This window comes from Vigna radiata, chromosome 8 (assembly GCF_000741045.1).
Source record: "Vigna radiata var. radiata cultivar VC1973A chromosome 8, Vradiata_ver6, whole genome shotgun sequence".
Lineage (NCBI taxonomy): Eukaryota > Viridiplantae > Streptophyta > Magnoliopsida > Fabales > Fabaceae > Vigna > Vigna radiata.
The window spans coordinates 12,877,928-12,894,799 of record NC_028358.1 but is presented as its reverse complement, the minus strand read 5'-3'; the positions used below and the strand labels follow the sequence as shown (position 1 = coordinate 12,894,799).

The 16,872-nt window shown below is 32.6% G+C and overlaps 1 protein-coding gene across 7 annotated transcripts; it reads right to left on the bottom strand.

Annotated features, from left to right (window-relative positions):
* Positions 1–4,995: 4,995 nt before the first annotated feature.
* LOC106772153 (dihydroorotase, mitochondrial-like) lies at positions 4,996–11,612 on the bottom strand. 7 transcript variants are annotated; one of them, XM_014658349.2, is made up of 12 exons: positions 11,321–11,612; positions 11,184–11,249; positions 10,381–10,497; positions 9,157–9,216; positions 8,817–9,059; positions 8,575–8,696; positions 7,537–7,718; positions 7,104–7,240; positions 6,521–6,686; positions 6,312–6,428; positions 5,677–5,837; positions 4,996–5,444 (listed from the first exon to the last, which is right to left on the bottom strand). In XM_014658349.2, the coding sequence occupies exons 6-12, from the start codon at positions 8,655–8,657 to the stop codon at positions 5,250–5,252; spliced, it is 1,041 nt and encodes a 346-aa protein (XP_014513835.1). In that variant the 5' UTR covers positions 8,658–8,696; positions 8,817–9,059; positions 9,157–9,216; positions 10,381–10,497; positions 11,184–11,249; positions 11,321–11,612; the 3' UTR covers positions 4,996–5,249. The 7 variants fall into 7 exon arrangements, with proteins under 7 accessions (XP_014513835.1, XP_014513836.1, XP_014513837.1 ...); XM_014658350.2 differs by having other exon boundaries at positions 8,817–8,888; XM_014658351.2 differs by having other exon boundaries at positions 8,817–8,883.
* Between the last annotated feature and the right edge of the window lie 5,260 nt (positions 11,613–16,872).

Sequence of the window (16,872 nt, the reverse complement as noted above, 5' to 3'; positions counted from 1 at the left end):
ATTGCTCAACTCAAAGAAATGTTCTACGGATGGCTTGAAATGCAAGGAATCTCTAGATGAATCTACGAGACACCAAATTGAAAACAGACAAAGTCCTTAGAACTTTAAATCAATCAAGAACAAGAAAAGGAAGGCCAAATGATACACGCAAAACAATTTCCATGCATGATCTTGGACCAAAGTTAAAAGGTAAAAATGAGTAGAACTTACTTGTTCTAAAATAGAAATTAATAGGTTAGATTTGTAGATTTTGACGTTGTGATCGTCTAAGCACCTCTTGACCGTCAAACAAATGACTTAGGAGTAAGAACACTTAGAGAGATATGAGAAGAAATAAAGAGAAAGAGTTTTAGAGAGATATAGTGTGTTTTAAGTAATGAAACAGGTTTAGAAAATTCTATTTATATTATAAAATTATTTTAAAATAAAATATTCGATCTTATTATTTTAATACATCTACCAACTTTAATACTCTATTTTCTATGTTTTTACACAAATTATTATACATTGATTCAACATATTAATTAATTGTATGTATCAAGTTTATTAGCTAAATAAAAAAAAAATATGAATTAAAAAATAATAGATAAAATTATAATTGGAAGTGATTACGGAAAGAAATGACTAATTGACTATTGATAAATTGTATCAAGATATCAAGATACTTCGTCTACTCTCAAAACTTCTGAAAAAGGAACAGAATAACAATACCCAAATTTCCAAGTTATTACTTTTTTTTTTTAATTTTCTTGGAGTTTCATTCTGTCTGCTTTGACAATTATGCTCTATCAAGATTTTATTTTTAAAAAATATTTCAGAAGATAAAAAGAAAAATGAATATTTAAATTATGAAGTCATGTTTTTTTTTTTTAATTTTTTATGCAATGTCAGTTTTCATCATCTATAGAGTTATTTTTTTTCTTTTTAACTTTTCAGGGCAGCGGCAATTTCTAGACTCACATTTTTTTTTCTCCCTCCATCTCCCTAAGTGGGTCTTGTACCTCTTCACTATTTTAATTTATTTCAAAAATATTTTACACATCTTCACTATTTTTTTTTATTTCAAAAATACCCTACACCTCCCAACTATTCTCAACAATCTTTCCCTTTCTCTCTCTACATTAACGGAGCATTCACATGATTCAGATTTGAATTTGTGATATATTACAAAATATAAAATTCAGAGGAAACTTCAATATTAGTACTTCTACCATTTCTATTTTATAAAATTAAAAGTTAGATACAAATACAAAATAATAAACTTAATAATATTAATAGTAAATAATGATATATTATTATTATTATATACTAACTTTATAATGACGAAAGAACTAAATAAATTCTAAATCTTTAACAAATACCTTTTTTTTATATTTTAAGTATTTAATAATATTATTATATTATTTATCTAATAAATTAAATATTTTATTCAAGTTATTTGAGTCAAACATGTCGATGAGTTAAAACATAATATAATGTTAAAATTATAGATATTATATGTAAAAAAAAACACATATATATATAAACATTTTTCTAGAAATTTAGAACAAAATTTTACCATTTATTAAGTAATTTGAAAAGAAAAAAATATATTCAACACCGAAAATAAGATTAAATCAAACTTTTTAAAAAAAATATATCACAAGTTCAAATTTGAGTCATGTAAATGCCCCATTAATGAGCCTTGTAAATGTTCCACTAATGTAGAGAGAGAAAGAGAAAGATGGTTAACGATGTGGGGAGGTGTAGGGTATTTTTGGAATAAAAGAAAATAGTAGAGAGATGTAGAATATTTTTGAAATAAATTAAAAGGGCGTTACTCCCTGCACCCCTACAAATGCTTCCTCCACCTCCCCATCCCATTTTTACCCTTTAATAAACGGATGTCCACATCCGTTCACGAATGTTGAGAACCGTTTAAAAACATTGTGCCTGCAGCTCAGAAAACAGAGAGACTAAGTTTGTAGTTTTGGAAAAAGGTAGCACAACGCTAGTAGAAGGGAAGAATAGGATATGCTTCGTAGCTGATGAGATAGCGGCAATTCATCTTCAGAGTCGAGGCCAGAGATATTTTTGTACCGCATCCAAACACTAGGTACCTATACAGCACAATGATGTCAGGTGGAACGTCTCTCAGCCACTCAAGATCAATGCCCTTGTGCTTGTCAACCAATAGATTGAGGAAACTCTGCATAGTAATTCATTTGGCACAATTTTCAGTATTCAACTACAGGATTAAAGTAGAAATTCTATTCACGAAAGTAGAAATTCTATTCACGATCTGGAATTCTACCTGAATACATTCAGCAAGCATGTTTTCCAACAATTATTTTTTGCCATAATTTTTTTTCCAGTCACGTATCTTCCCTTCAAGATTTGCTCTTATACTTACCACAATTTTTTTTTTGCCACAATTTTTTTGGGACGGACGGAGTTGGAGTGATTTCAAACGGATTTGAAAAAATGAGTTTGGGAGAATTGGGAGGGGGAGGGGGGTGTGGGACTGTGCAAAATAATAAATATAATTAAAATAAAAATGGGTACTTTTGTAATTAAAATTTTTTTGAAAAAGTTTGGGGAGGTGGAGGGAGCATTGGTGGAGGTGGAGGGAGCAACACCCAAATTAAAATAGTGAGGAGGTGCAGACTCACTTGGAGAGGTGAATGGAGCAACACTTTTTTTTGGTGTTTTATCCCATACTTCCAACCTCCTTCTCTCTTTTCAAAAATTTCAATTCTAACCATAATTAATATTATTTTAATATTTTTTTATTTTTTTACATAAAATCACTCTACACTCTTCTAATTCTCTTTTTTATTAAAGGCAAAATATGTACAAATTTTGAAATCTCTTTCATAAATTGTTTAAATTTTATTTTTAAATTTAAAATTTAATAATTATTTAATTTAATTTAAAATTTTAATATTATTTAACATACTTTATAACTTAATAATTATTAAAAAAATTCTAATATTATAATAGTTATATTAAAAAAATAAAAACAAAAGTAATTAACATAATATTAAAATTTTAAATTAAATTAAATAATTATTAAATTTTAAATAAAAAACAAAATTTTAATAAAATTTGCCTTTAACATATTTTAAACAGATTTTGATATTAGATAAACAAAGTTTTTTTAAATGTAGTTCTTTTATTTAAAATTTAATAATTATTTAATTTAATTTAATATTTTAATATAATTTAATATATTTAAATATATTCAATCAAATTTTATATAATTATTTTTCATTTTTATTATTACTATTTTTATTTTAATTATTCTTATTTTTTAATATAATTATTATTGTAATATAAATCATATTTTAATAATTATTAAAATATAAAAATATATTAAATAATATTATAATTTTAATTAAACTAAATAATTATGAAATTTTAATTAAGACACCGAATTTAAGAAAAATATTTTATTGAATATCAAAATTCAATAAAAAAAATCATTTTAAAATTTTGTTTTTATTTAAAATTTAATTATCATTTAATTTTAATTTAATAATTAATATAATATATTTAAATATATTAAATCAGATTTATATTATTATTATTTCTTTTATTCTTTTTATTTTCATTATTACTATTTTTATTTTTANTTTTTTATTTTTATGTTTTTAATATAACTATTATAATAATAAAAATTATATTTTAATAATTATTAAAATATGAATGTATATTAAATCATATTAAAATTTTAAATTAAATTAGATTAATTATATAAAATTTTATTTAATATATTTAAAATTAAAATAATATCAAAATCGGTTAAAATATTTTAACGGATTTTGATATATAAATATTTTTAAAATTTTGTTTTTTATTTAAAAGTTAATAATTATTTAATTTAATTTAAAATTTTAATATTGTTTATAATAGTTTTAAACAATTTTTTTTAATATTTATTATTGTTACTTTTATTTTAATTACTTTTGTTTTTATTTTTTTAATATAATTATTATAATAATGGAAATTATATTTTAATAATTATTAAAATATGAACGTATATTAAATAATATTGAAATTTTAAATTAAATTAAATTAATATTAAATTTTAAAAATTTATAAAAAGGACTGTGTAAATTTTAAACTATATTAAAGGAGTGTAGGATGAGAAAAGAAAAATTAGAGGTGCAAGTTGACTTTAACAAGAAAAAAGAAAAAATATTAAAATAATATTGATTAAGGTTAAAATAATATTATACGAGAAAAGATAGAGTAAACATTATCACAACATTTTCTTAACTAATTATCTTCTAATAAATATTTTCTTATAATATTATTTTAGTTGTTTATATTTATTTGTTATTATTAACATTGACATTTCAAAAAAAAAAGCATAGAATTAGAACAATAGGAGACACAACATAGAAAATTAGAAGATAGGAATAACTCCACGTTTTTCTTCACACACAGACCCCCACTTAATTTTGTTCAATCTTTCCTATATTTTCTTCTCTGCTTAACTACCTTCTTCCTCTCATTTCCCTTCCCTTCCTTTCACTCACATTCCTTTCTATCATACCCAAATAACCGTAAGTCTATCTGCAGAATTTTCCTGTTTTATTTCTTTCATCATATTCCAAAAGATTGGAATAGTTGGTCAGATATCACATCTGAAAAATAATAAATTTGATGAATAACGGGGTTTTGCTTTAAGCTTGGGAGGGAATATCAATACGAAGGGAGAGTTCTTTGGGGGAACATTGTCTAGCACCCTTTGATGTAGATTTGTCCATCCTCCAACTATATATATACAAAAATATTGTAGCTGGAGTTGCAGTCTACATTATTCATGTAAATTATCGTTAATATGAAATAAAACTGCTCAAATATTAAAATAGAAAAGAGAAATAAAAGTCTTGTGAAACAAGTTATGAAATTTGATATCCCAGAAGAGACTATTGGCCTGTGGGCGCTTTGGTTCATTCAGACATTCAAAGATCCATAAATTGAAAATGGAAACAAGACAAATCGGGAAAATTTAAGCAGCGTTTATTTATAAAATCCGAACAACCAAATTGCCTAATCAAAGTTCTGAATATTACCAAAATTCCCAGTTAAACAACCAATAATTTATGAATCACCGTCAGTGCTTTGGTTTATAATGAAACTTACCTGAGCCTGACCTAGAAAATGGAAATGATAACAGTCTGCAAAATAAACGCAGAACTGACTGATAAGACTAGAACAAGATTACTGAAGGATACCGAACTTTGAAATAGACATGCAAGTCACCAAGGCAATGCCTCCCATTCAAGGGTTTCACCAGCATACATGGGAACAATGTCTCCAATTGGAAATGAAAAACAATCAGGTACTTTCCAAAGACCTTTCCTCAGTTTAATCTTTGACTTATTTCTTGGGAGGCCATAGAAGTCAGGCCCATTAAAGCTTGTAAAAGCCTCCAGCTTATCAAGTGCACCGGCCTAAAATTGCAACAATTTCACAGAATTTTAAGACGTAAATCCAAAAACTTTCAGAAAGCATGCAAAATATGATAACCATACCACATACTCATATAAGCATATTACCATACAAACACGTGAGAAATATGTCAAAATTACGGACATGTGATGCATTATCAGATATCATCATCACCTCTAACATACTGTATTACTTGATTTGAAAACCATGAACATTAGTGAAATGAAGTGTTACCTCTTCAAAAACCTTGGCATATAGTGATAGAGCTACCGGGGAGTTGTATATCCCAGCACATCCACATGAACATTCCTTTCTTCGCCTATCATGTGGTGCACTATCAGTTCCAAGGAAAAATCGTTTACTTCCACTAGTAACAGCCGAAACAATAGCCTGTCCTAGAAAAAGAAAACAAAAATGAGCTAAGATGACAAGGATATGTACAGTTTCTTAACATTATCAACGTGGTGATCCTTGTCCCTAGTGACATTTCCTCAAACCTAACTCAGGAATTATTACAGCATAAAGACTGAAGCTCTTCAATAGTACTGTGTAGCACGTACTGTGTGCTACACATTGCAGTTAAAATTTATGACGTACAATTTGTTTCTTGAAAAGACCATTCAATGCACTTCAGAACATATTTATGTTTGCCCAATCAAATCAAACAGGAATATAATTAATTTAATTAACAGAGTGCAAGACCAAGAAAATTACAAAAAAAAAAAAAATCATATGATTTAAATTATTTCACCAATCTTCCAAATTCGACTGAATCATTAGTTCAAATTGTAAACTAAGAAGTGTGGTATAACACCTGGAAGATGTTGAAATTTAATAGATTGTACAGGAACGAAAAGAAAGTTTCATACTATGGATCTCTCTTTTGAGCACTGGAAGACAGTAATTGTGAGGCTGTAAGCCACCTTGGAACAAAGCATTACGATTCAGAAGAAGATGTTGTGGTGTTACGGTTGCTGCTACNAAACCTTACAAATATAGCAAATCATGAGAATAATTTTAAAATTAAANAGTACAACACAATGATAAATTAGTTTTTACTAGAAATTTAGTTAGTTACCTTCTTTGCAAGACTCTACAAATTTAACAGCATCTGCAGTAGTAATATGCTCCATTACAACCTTCAGCTGTGGAAGCCTTTGAATTAAAGGCTCCAAAATTGTTTCAATAAAGACCTTTTCTCGGTCAAATATGTCTACATCTGAATTTGTAACCTCTCCGTGAACCTGCAGTGTATAGTGATAAGAAAGTATAATGTAAACTTATAAGTTTTAGATATTAAATAAAGGGCAAACATAAAGAATGAAGCATGCCACTAGCCACCATTGACTGCCACAAGCACCCCCCAGCTCATGGTTAAGTGTCGAAGAGTTAGTGGATGTTTTCAAAGGGAATTTCCTCCAAAATCGGTATCCAACATACCATCCAGTACATGCATTCTATTAAATGGTATAAAATAATTCATGAAAACGTGACATTTTAGCAGTGATTTGAATTAAGAAGGAAAACATGAAACATAAGTATGAAATACATTCTTAACCGTCAATATAAGAACCTTAAACATAGATACAAACACACACAATTGGGGTGGGGGAAGAAAATGTAAAGAAATAAACAAAAGAAAAACCACAAATTTAAATTACCAATAATGGTAAATTTTGCTCAACCATTTCCTCGAGAACAGAAAAACAATTTCCAAAAAGATCTGTAACACCATCTTGGGAATTCGTAGTGGCACCAGCAGGATACAACTTCACACCATACACAAATCCACTTTTTTCTGTCAAAATAAGTAGCATAATAAAGTATTGTACTATGATAAATAGGGATTTGGAGGAACAAAACCAGATAGATGAGCATAGAGGGTGCGTTGCAGTCTAATCAAATGATAAATGAACATTTATTATCTTGACCTCATGGCCTATGTTAAAGACATTTGTTATAGGATCAAACATTACGTGTTAGATAATTGCATTGCAACAAATATTAGACTGATCAATAATAGGTAAAAGAAGATAACAGAAGCCTGTTTTACATATATTTTTTAAACTACTGCATTCCGCTAATTAGACTCACTTGCAAGTTTAATCTCATCAGGCGTAGTCAAGTCTGTGAGGTAAAGTGTCATGAGAGGATTGAAGTTGCTATCTGTAGGTATTGCTTTCAAAATGGACTCACGATAAGTGACAGCGGCAGATGTGGTAGTGATGGGTGGTTTCAAATTTGGCATCACTATAGCCCTTCCAAAATTCTTAGCACTGTAAGAGCAATAATCTGAATTAGAACTTTTGTGAACTCAATGTGAATACAATAAACAAAAAGGATGACATACTATACAGAGATGCACAATACAAGCCTTTCTCACATTGTCCTCAAAAGATTAGGAAAGTGTACAGCATCAACAATATCAATAATCTTGTCCCACTATGTAAAGTCAGCTCACAGATCACACAATGCAATTATTATGTTCGAGTACAAGCTATATTTAAGGATATTCAACATGAAATCTCTTAATAATTTCCTCCAATGTCTTTATTGATCTCCCTCTGCCCCTTTTAACAGGGCTTAAAACTATGTGATCTACTCTCCTTACTAGTGCCTCAAGTGGCATTTGAATATCCAGACCACCTTTTCGATTTTCTATCATTTTTTCCTCAATAGGAGTCAAACCAATTCTTCCTACAATCATTTACTTAGTATCTTCTTGCCTAACCATACACATTAACGTACTCATTTATGCTACTGGCACTTTTGTTTTGCCCTTTTAAAGCACAACATAAACTTTCATAGAGCATAGCTTATCTTGCAGTTTAATAAAACTTTCCTTTGAGCTAGAGAAATATTTAACAGCCTCGAATAACCCTCAATGTCTTTCTCCATTTAACCAGCCGTCTTGTATCTTGTGTGCGAAATCCCCATTAACTTTTCTGTGACATGCTATCATTTTGTACTATATATATACTACATACTGAAACTTAGAAATTTGCAACATGGAAGTTTCTAATTTTTACCTCTACATCATTTCTTTTTTACCTCTTACTAAATAGCAAGGCATAACTCCTAAAATAGGACAGTAAAACTGAGGATTGTTTTATACAATGCAAGTAAAATAACCTGTGAGGGAGGACAGCTTCAAGAAGAGAACCATCACGAAGGTGAAGATGCCAATCATCAGGTTGCGTAATAGTGAGCTCCATCTTAAAGTCGATGAACTGTTTTTGTTACAATCTTAATAACTGTTACAGAAGGATAAAAAAAAGCACTAGAGTAATTAGTGTCAAAGAGAGCAAAAAATGACGGCGGCGCCTCTCTCGGCGACGACTCTCATGGCGGCAACTCTAATGGCATCGAAGTACCTGACGGTGCCGCGGTCTCGACGTGCCTGACCTCTCATGCGAGCCTTGTTCGTGGGTCGCAACAGATCTGGGCTTTTTATTGGGTAAAAGTAAAAATAAATTTACTGAAGGTTAGTTTTGGAATAAAATAAAATTGAAGATAAGGATGTGGTGGTGTAGGAAGAATAGTGTGGTGGTGTAGGGAACTATTTCTTGTTCATATATGGAAAGGAGCCTAGTATAACCTGTTCCCAGGATTTATTGCTGCATCAGTGGACCCAAAATATAAAAATATTGATAAGCACTCAAACACTAAGAAAACCACCCTCAATTATTTTTTAGTGTACTTTTCAAGTCTAACCTTGTAACTCCACATCTATGGTACAAAATTTCTCAGGTATTGAAATTGTCTACTCTCGATCTGCACACAAAATTAAGTTAATGTTAAGTTGAGACCATTTATCAGCGAGGTAATTATAATTAAAAGAAAATAATAAAAAAGGTGAACATCTAGTATATTTTAACTTAATTTCAATTATTGGAAATTTCAATGACTAGATACACTATGACATCGAAGGACGGTGGCCACATCACCAGTGCATATAAAACCATTTTCTTTGTGTCAACATGATTAAACATAGAATGGTGTAAATAATTTACTGACCCATATTTATTAAGTAAATTAGTCAACAATACATAACATACTTACTATAACTAAGATGGATGATAGTAAGATCAAGACGTCAAGGGATAAATTGAAACTAATTATTGTGTAGGGACTTATTATTCCATGAATAAATTAAATGTTATGTATATATAATATGGAATATACATTAATTGATATAATTAGAACTATACATAAATACCATTTCCTCTCCCATCATCTAAATTCTAAATTATCTATCCCCTTTCAACTAACTAAGGTTTTCACACAAAAATAAAAGTCATCTCACTTAGGCCCATCAGTCACAATTATGGAGAATGGTCTCTAATCTAAATATCGGTTAATAAATCATCTTTCACAGACCAACTGAAATATTTAATATATAACATTGTGCTGAATTTAAATGCAATGAAATGTTGATCAGTGGACCATTAATGGAAGACAAAAAGGCTTTATCACCTAATATCACGTTTTATCACCTAATATTTAATATCATGTATATAAAGCCTAATAACGTGATATTAGGCTTTATCACCTAATATCACGTTTAAGATACTCTCTTCATCAAGATTAACTTCTGAAGAAAATCCTATTCATAGGAGCCCTGATTCCAGAGTAACACAAATATGATAACGTTGGGAATTAACATCTATTCAAGTTGACACCTTTTGTGTTCACGGAGACCCAAATGGGTTTATAACCGGAATTAGGGGAAAGGTTCAATGTGTTTCGGAGGAAGATTTGGATAAAAAGGAGACACAGCTAGAGAAGCAGGAGATGATCAAAGAAAAATGCTATCTCCGCTTTCCTACATTGCCATTCATTCCTAAGGTACCTTATGATGTGATTGATACTGATTATGACAATTTTTCTCTTGTTTCATGAGCTAAGGATAAAAGTTTTATCCAGGTATTTACTGACCTTAAAAATACACCTCAAATATTCTTGAATCTTGAACCATGTGTTATGCAAACATTATAACTTTGTAGTCATTGAACTTCCCACTCAACCTTCCTCCAGTAAGTGCCAAGAATTCACCTGTAACATTATATGCATGGTTACATCTCTAATGAGTAAGTAAAAGTTTAAAGACACTTCCACTGTTATAGAAGAATAAACAGCAAGGAACATACAAGTGTAAGGGGAATGGAGGGAAAGCACTTATAAATTGATAATAAACAAGGAACTGAGGAATTTGTTTCAGATATGAAGTACTGAGACTAAATTTATTTGCAGGAAATTCAAGTGGGGATGGGTCCTTGTGGGGAGCTAAGATATCCATCTTATCCTGAAAGCAATGGAACTTGGAGGTTTCCTAGCATTTAGGCCATTGGGAATAAAGATTGGGGAAGAAGTGGACCCCATGACTCAGGCCAGTACAGCAATTTTCCTGAGGAAAAGGGAAGGAACATGGAACTCGGAGTACGGACAATTCTTCCTTGATTGGTACTCCATCAAACTAGTTGAACACGATGAGAGAACCCTTGCATCAGCCAAAGGCATATTCAACTCGCGTGGGGTGAAATTATCTGCCAAAGTTGTTGGAATTCATTGGCACTACAAGGCAAGGTCACAGCAGAACTAACAGCAGGCTACTACAACACTCGGTTTCATGATGGGTACCTAGCAATAGCAGAAATGCTGGCAAAGCATGGTGCAGTGTTTAACGATGATGGAAGAACCCCAAATGGCAATTTAAAACCCTTGTTGGAATAATAAAGTACCTTGGCCACGGATGATGGAAGAACCCCAGATGCTCCCTCCACGTACAAGCAATAGTTACCAGATGTCTAACAAAATGTTTGAACAACTAAGAATGCATTTCAAAAATGTTTGAACAACACAGGAAAAACATTCGTACCTTAGGTTCCAGATTTGCTTCTCTTTCCAGCTAAAGGAGAAGTGTTCTCAGAGTCTTCGACGATGGTGGTAGAACCTTCGACAGTTCGGCGATGGCAGAGTGCGGCAAAGCCTTCAACAGTGGCGAGCCTTCGACGGCAGCGAACCTTCAACGGTGGTAGCCTTCAACGACAGCCTTCAACAGCAGCAGCGAGTGAGCGGATGAACAGGATGTAAGGCAGAAAGCAAACGGAGACCCGAAATTGAGAAAGGAAATAGAAAACCTAAACTGCAGAACTGTACCGAATTAAACTGTATTATTAATCGATTTAATTAGTTTTTAGTAAAATTAGTTTAAGTTTTTTAAGTTTAAAAAAGTATAAATAAATTATGATTTAAGTTTTTTAAGTTAATTCTGCCAGCCCTACCAATAGGTAATACGTTTAAGTTTATTTCAAATCCAAAGTTGCTATGAATGTGGAATTGATATATGTTGATAATTGTTTTACAACACCAATGATTTTGGAAAGTTGCACTTAAACATGATAAGGTGCATCAGGATCTGTTACATAAATCATTTTAAAAAAATTTATTAAAAGTACATTTTCCATATTGACATAAGGTGCATCAGGATATGTGCTGCGTATAACAGTCTTAGAATGTCCTTCAAGAGATTTTTAATGTTGATAAATGCTTTACGAGACATTTTTTATAATTGTAAAGATGAAAACATTTCTTGAAGTAGAAAATAAGCTTATAAAGATTCATAAATTTATTCTGGATTGCTTAACTCAACTGATTTTTAGATACATAATCTAAAATAGATTTCTAGATTTTCATATTGTATAATTAAAAAATATATTATAAATTACAAATTTTGAAATATAATTTTGAATTACGTAATTTAAAATGTGTTTCTATGTTTCATGATTTAGAAATGTATTTTGGATTATATTTGATAATATATTTTCATATTACACAATCTAAAATCTGAATTGTACAATTCAAATTAACCTATGAATAAATTGAACTTTTATATAAAAGTGTAGAAAGAAAGTAAAAAAGATGTAAAAAGGTGTCAAAAGAATTTTCTCTTGTTTTAACATATTCAAGACAAGAACTGATTGCCTTTTAAAATAAATAAGGTAGCTCTAGCAACTTTTGCACTTCCCTTTTACAAATGATCAATTGTTTGCTGAAGAATGAATTGAAAATGTCAGTCTAAGGAATGCACACAACAGGAGAAAATTATTAATCAATGCTCCAAAAATTATCAATCTACAGAGAGCATTTATGCCATCACATAATTATACATACACTACACTAAATCACATGTACATTATAAATCCAAAAACATGTTAGCATTGTTTAGTTAATGTGACGAGGCAGTTGGCCTTTTCGGAGAAAGGAGAGAGACTACTCTGCGGCGTCGATTAGGTCAGCAATGTTGTGCAGAGAGCGTTGAACGAAACCCACCCAGAACATTGTTCGCATCTCCGCCTTCTTCGCGAGGCTCGCCGCGAAGCTTAACGGCAGTGCCGGCGAATTGAGGCTCCGTAACATTTGCCTATAAAGCGAAAACACTCAGGCTCTGTTGTGGCTCAAATCCTCCGCCGTGGCCCATATCAAGCCCATTTCCAATTCCCGACTAGTTTATGCAATAAGACATTAGATTAAATAAAATAAAGATGTAAATAAAAGTAAAAGAGGCGCGTGAATGATAAATGAAGGTGAATCAGAAAGAACGAAGCGATGGAGAATTTGATCATATCAAACATCTTATGTAATGTTTGATGATCACTCATCTTTTTTTTCATCATGTTCACTTTCTCTATACATTGAAGATAAAATAAAGGTTTAATACTTATTTTAGTTTCTCTTTTGGAGAGTTTGTTCAAAGTGATCCTCTCTTTTTAAAAAAGTTCACTAAAATCCTATTTTTTGCAAAAACTGGTTACGGCGTTAATTTTGTTAACGGCAGAACTGCCCAGTTGACTAATATCTGATGAAGTGTAACGTTTTTCCTTTGGCACGGTTATGTGTTTAAAAAATAATAATAAATTCTGACGTGGAATTTAATATAGTTAGAGTTAAATTATAAATTCAATTTGGGATAATTTGGGGTGGGTAATCTATAACACCAAATCGTGAATCCACCTCGCGATAGCTATCTTGTTCCACCATTGAACCCTAATTCTCAAAGTCCAAATTGCAAATCTGCAAAAATCGCAGTCATGGAAACCTTGCAACAACAGTTTTGTTCCCCAAATTCTAATTCGAAAAACCCAAATCATGGATCTGCAAAAATCGCACAACCATTCATGGAAACCTCGTGACAGTGGTTTTGTTCCATCATTGAATCCTAATTTGCAAAGTCCAAATTGCAGATATGCCAAAANAAAATCGCACAACCATTCATGGAAACCTCGTGACAGTGGTTTTGTTCCATCATTGAATCCTAATTTGCAAAGTCCAAATTGCAGATATGCCAAAATCGCACAGCCATGAAAACCTTCCCACAACAATTTTGTTCCATCGTTGAACCCTAACCTTCATTGCACCGTATATCAACCAAGGTATAGTAGTTTCATTTCACCACCATCGCCCATTGACGCTAGCAACCACCTTCACCATGAACCTGCAACCCAAAACGCGAAATCCCTNCACCTGCAACAAAACATTACCAACACCAAATTATCACAAATTGAATTTCTAATTTAACCCTAACTATATTAAATTCCACGTCAGAATTTATTATTATTTTTTAAACTGCTTTGTCCTCACTCACACACTTTCCGAGAAACCTTCCCGGAAGGTCACCCATCCCATAACTACTCTAGGCTAAGCACGCTTAACCATGAAGTTCTTATGAGTTAGGCTACCGAAAAGAGAATGCATTTGTTGATATGAGTAGCCAAATCAATTCCTTTAAGTTATCCTTCAACTGTATAGTCCCATACCTATACAGCCTCTAGATCCCTCTCATTTCGGTGTATGTTCGATTCGTCCACGTGCCCCTTCCACTGGAAGCCTGCCAGGAGTCGCTCCTTGTCCATGCCTCTTGCACCAGCGATCACTCCCCGCCCTTGTCAGTGCCCNGGTGTCACAACCTTCACTTGAAATGTTTAGGAAATGTATTGAAATAAGCTGAAAATCCCCTTTTTTAATTTGTAGAAGAAGAAGTACGCAATGAAGAACCACAAATTGGTAACAAAGAACATGTAATCGGACAACCCTCTCAAAATCCAAAACAAACCTCTTCAGCAACATTGAGTGAAGTAATCAAACAAATACAAGATCTCTGGACATTTGTGGGCGATAGATTTGACAACATTGAAAATTGTGTTGGAGTTGTAGAGCAACAACTTATTAACTTTCGCAACCAATTTGATCGAAAATCGCCTTCTTAGTTTACATTTCCCTGTTTAATGTTATGTACCTTTTAATTTCTAAAGTTGTTGTTCCGTGAACTTTTGTTAAGTTTTTCTATTAATGTATCTGCCTTTTATTATTGTTATCATTTTTCATTACTCAATACACTTCATTATGCCCTTTTCGTTTGTTTAATATTGAATTATTCCAACTTGAAGTATTTCATTAATGATCCATTCACAAAACACTGAAAACACAGTCTTTCAGATACTGGGGAGTGCTTCAGCCATGACTGGGTAGCACACCTGAACTTTTGGTACAAAAGGGAATTTTTCCACTAGTAAGCGATTACCACGCCCTTGTAATCGATTACACGTGCATCAGACTTGTGTCCATGGTTTTTGGACCTCCCCTATCAACCTAGAAACACCTAAACTTGTTCTTCCATCCACATTGGACTGACCTAACTTGAAATTTCTTATTGTGGACACATTCTACCATGGCCTACAAGATTAATCAATCCTCAAGACACTGAAAACACAGTCTTACAGACATTAGGGAGTGCTTCAGCCATAACTAGGTATCACACCTAAAATTTTGGAACAAAATGTGATTTTTCCACTGGTAAGCGATTACCAAGCCCCAGTAATCGATTACAAGTGCCTCAGACCTGTGTCAATGGATTTTGGACCTCCCTTCTCAACCTAGGAACACCTAAACTTGGTCTTCCATCCACATTGGACTGACCTAACTTCAAATATCTTGTTGTGGACACATTCTACCATGGCCTACTTGGTTAATCAATCATCAAGACATTGAAAACACAGTCTTCCAGACACTAGGGAGTGCTTCAGCCATGACTGGGTAGCACACCTAAAATTTTGGTACAAAATGTGATTTTTCCACTGGTAAGCGATTACCAAGCCCCAGTAATCGATTATCGGTGCCTCGACCTGTGTCAATGGATTTTGGACCTCCCCTCTCAACCTAGGAACACCTAAACTTGGTCTTCCATCCACATTGGACTGACCTAACTTCAAATTTTTTATTGTGGACACATTCTACCATGGCCTATAAGGTTAATCAATTCTCAAGACACTAAAAACACAATCTTACAGAAACTAGGGAGTGCTTCAGCCATGACTAGGTAGCACACCTAAACTTTTGGTACAAAAGGGGACTTTTCCACTGGTAAGCGATTACCATGCCCTTGTAAGTGATTACCACGCCCCTGTAATCAATTCTGTAATCGATTACGCATGCATCAGACCCATGTCCATGGTTTTTGGACCTCCCCTCTCAACCTAGGAACACCTAAACTTGGTCTTCCATCCACATTGGACTGACCTAACTACAAATTTCTTGTTGTGGACACATTCTACCATGGCCTATATGGTTAATCAATCCTCAAGACACTGAAAATATAGTCTTCCAGACATTGGGGAGTGCTTCAGCCATGACTGGGTAGCACACCTAAACTTTTGGTACAAAATGTGATTTTTTCAAGCGATTACCAGTCCCCAGTAATCGATTACAGGTACCTCAGACTTGTGTCAATGGTTTTTGGACCTCCCCTCTCAACCTAGGAACACCTAAACTTGGTCTTCCATCCACATTGGACTTACCTAACTTCAAATATCTTGTTGTGGACACATTCTATCATGGCCTACATGGTTAATCAATCATCAAGACATTGAAAACACAGTATTCCAGACATTAGGGACTGTTTCAGGCATGACTGGGTAGCACATTTAAACTTTTGGTACAAAATGTGATTTTTCCATTGATAAGCGATTACCAGGCCCCAATAATCGATTACAGGTGCCTCAGACCTATGTCAATGGATTTTGGACCTCCCCTCTCAACCTAGGAACACCTAAACTTGGTCTTCCATCCACATTGGACTAACCTAACTTCAAATTTCTTGTTGTGGACACATTCTACCATGGCCTACATGGTTAATCAATCCTCAAGACCCTGAAAACACAGTCTTACAGACCCTGCGGAGTGCTTCAGCCATGACTGGGTAGCACCACTGAACTTTTGGTAGAAAAGGGGATTTTTCCACTGGTAAGCGATTACCAGGCCCCTGTAATCGATTACACGTTCATAAGACCTGTGTCAATGGTTTTTGGACCTCCCCTCTCAACCTAGGAACTCCTCTACTTGGTCTTCCATCCACACAGGGGTGACAAAATTGGA